Below are 1,478 nucleotides of genomic sequence, written 5' to 3' on the forward strand. Positions count from 1 at the left end.
TTGCTCCACTCCAGCCCCATGGGCCGCCTTGCTGTTCCAGCCTCCTATGCTTACTGCGTCTCCTGCCTGGTGACCTTCCCCAGACACACACGGGTCACTTCCTCACCATCTTCACATCTGCTCAAAAGTCATCTTCTAGCTGAAGCTAGAATTGCAACCTAGACCTGCTTAGCTTCCTTATCTCATTTTATAAGTATTATATTAAAATGCACCATAAAATTATTTAGTTTATCCCTATACAATACTTATGTTGTCTTCCCCTACTGGAGTAGAAGCTCCAAGTAGGTTAGGGATTTATGACTGTTCTTACTCACTACCACATTGCCATTACCTAGTAAACACCTTGCGTACTCTAGGTAATCAGTAAATGTTTGCTGAATTCATTGCTGAATGAATGGGAATAATGGCTCACTTGCTTCCTCCTTACCTAAGACAGTCATCACTGTCTTCATCAGCTTCATGGGTGTCTTCCGGCGGCTGATGGACCCACTTGTATGTGGAGACAAAACATTGGTTTTCCTCTTGACATACATGTAGATCCGCAGGTACACTACAACCATGATGAAAAAGGCCACAAGGTTGGACACGGTCCAGAAAATGAGGTAACTCCTGCTATAAATGGGGGCCAGGGAAGAGCAGGCAGAGATGTCACAGAGGCAATTCCAGCCCAGGGTGGGGACAGCCCCCATAAAGATGGCGATGGCCCAGATACACAAAATGAGCAGCGTCACCCTCTTTTTCGTCAGGTTGCTGTGGATCCTCATCCTCATGATTGACATGTGCCTCTCCACGGCAATCACCAACAGGTTGGTCAGAGAGGCGGTCAAGCTGGTGTCCAGGAGCCCCTGGCGGAGAAACCAGCGGTTGACAGTCAAAGTTTTTGACACAGGGCCGGTGTTAAACATCAGGAATACGTATGCAATTCCAGCAAAGAAATCCGCAGCGGCTAGGTTAGCCAACAGGTAGTAGAAGGGGAAGTGAAACTTTCTGTTTTTGATCACCGCGGCGATAACTAGAGAATTTGAAAAAAAAATAAACAGGCAGAAAAATGTTCCAACACACAACACGATCACAAGCTTTGTTCCTGTCCACTCATCAGCAGTGTCTGTGTTGCTCCTGTTATAAAAAAAGTCCATCCGCTTGTCATAGTAACACTCATTCATTGTGGAGAAGGACTGAACATCCTACAGAGAAATTTAAAGAAGAAACAAACATCACTCTTTGCAAATTCAGTCACTAAACCACCATTTGCCCCCGCTGAGCCCCAGTTCCAGCCAATGTCCATTAATCCTTTGGATCCCAACATAAATGTCCCTTGCTCCAGGATTCTAGCCCCTGACCTCTTATTACAGCATTTATCCTGCATCAGTAACTGTTGTCTCTTTCCCAGGCTAGGTGCAAGCTCAGGGAGGGAGGGTCTATGTCTCTTTCGGTCGCCATTTAATCCCAAGACCCAACTGCCCTGTCTGCCTCATGAC

At 46.4% G+C, this 1,478-nt stretch overlaps 1 protein-coding gene across 1 annotated transcript; it reads right to left on the reverse strand.

The window, feature by feature from the left end:
• Positions 1 to 412: 412 nt before the first annotated feature.
• LPAR3 (lysophosphatidic acid receptor 3) lies at positions 413 to 1,178 on the reverse strand (the record flags this gene model as incomplete). The annotated part of the gene is made up of 1 exon (XM_080831459.1): positions 413 to 1,178. A coding segment is annotated over exon 1 (751 nt), but the record flags the coding sequence as incomplete, so codon positions are not given.
• Positions 1,179 to 1,478: the final 300 nt, after the last annotated feature.

The sequence above is a fragment of the Martes martes genome (genome assembly GCF_963455335.1).
Source record: "Martes martes genome assembly, contig: scaffold_532, whole genome shotgun sequence".
Classification (NCBI taxonomy): Eukaryota; Metazoa; Chordata; class Mammalia; order Carnivora; family Mustelidae; genus Martes; species Martes martes.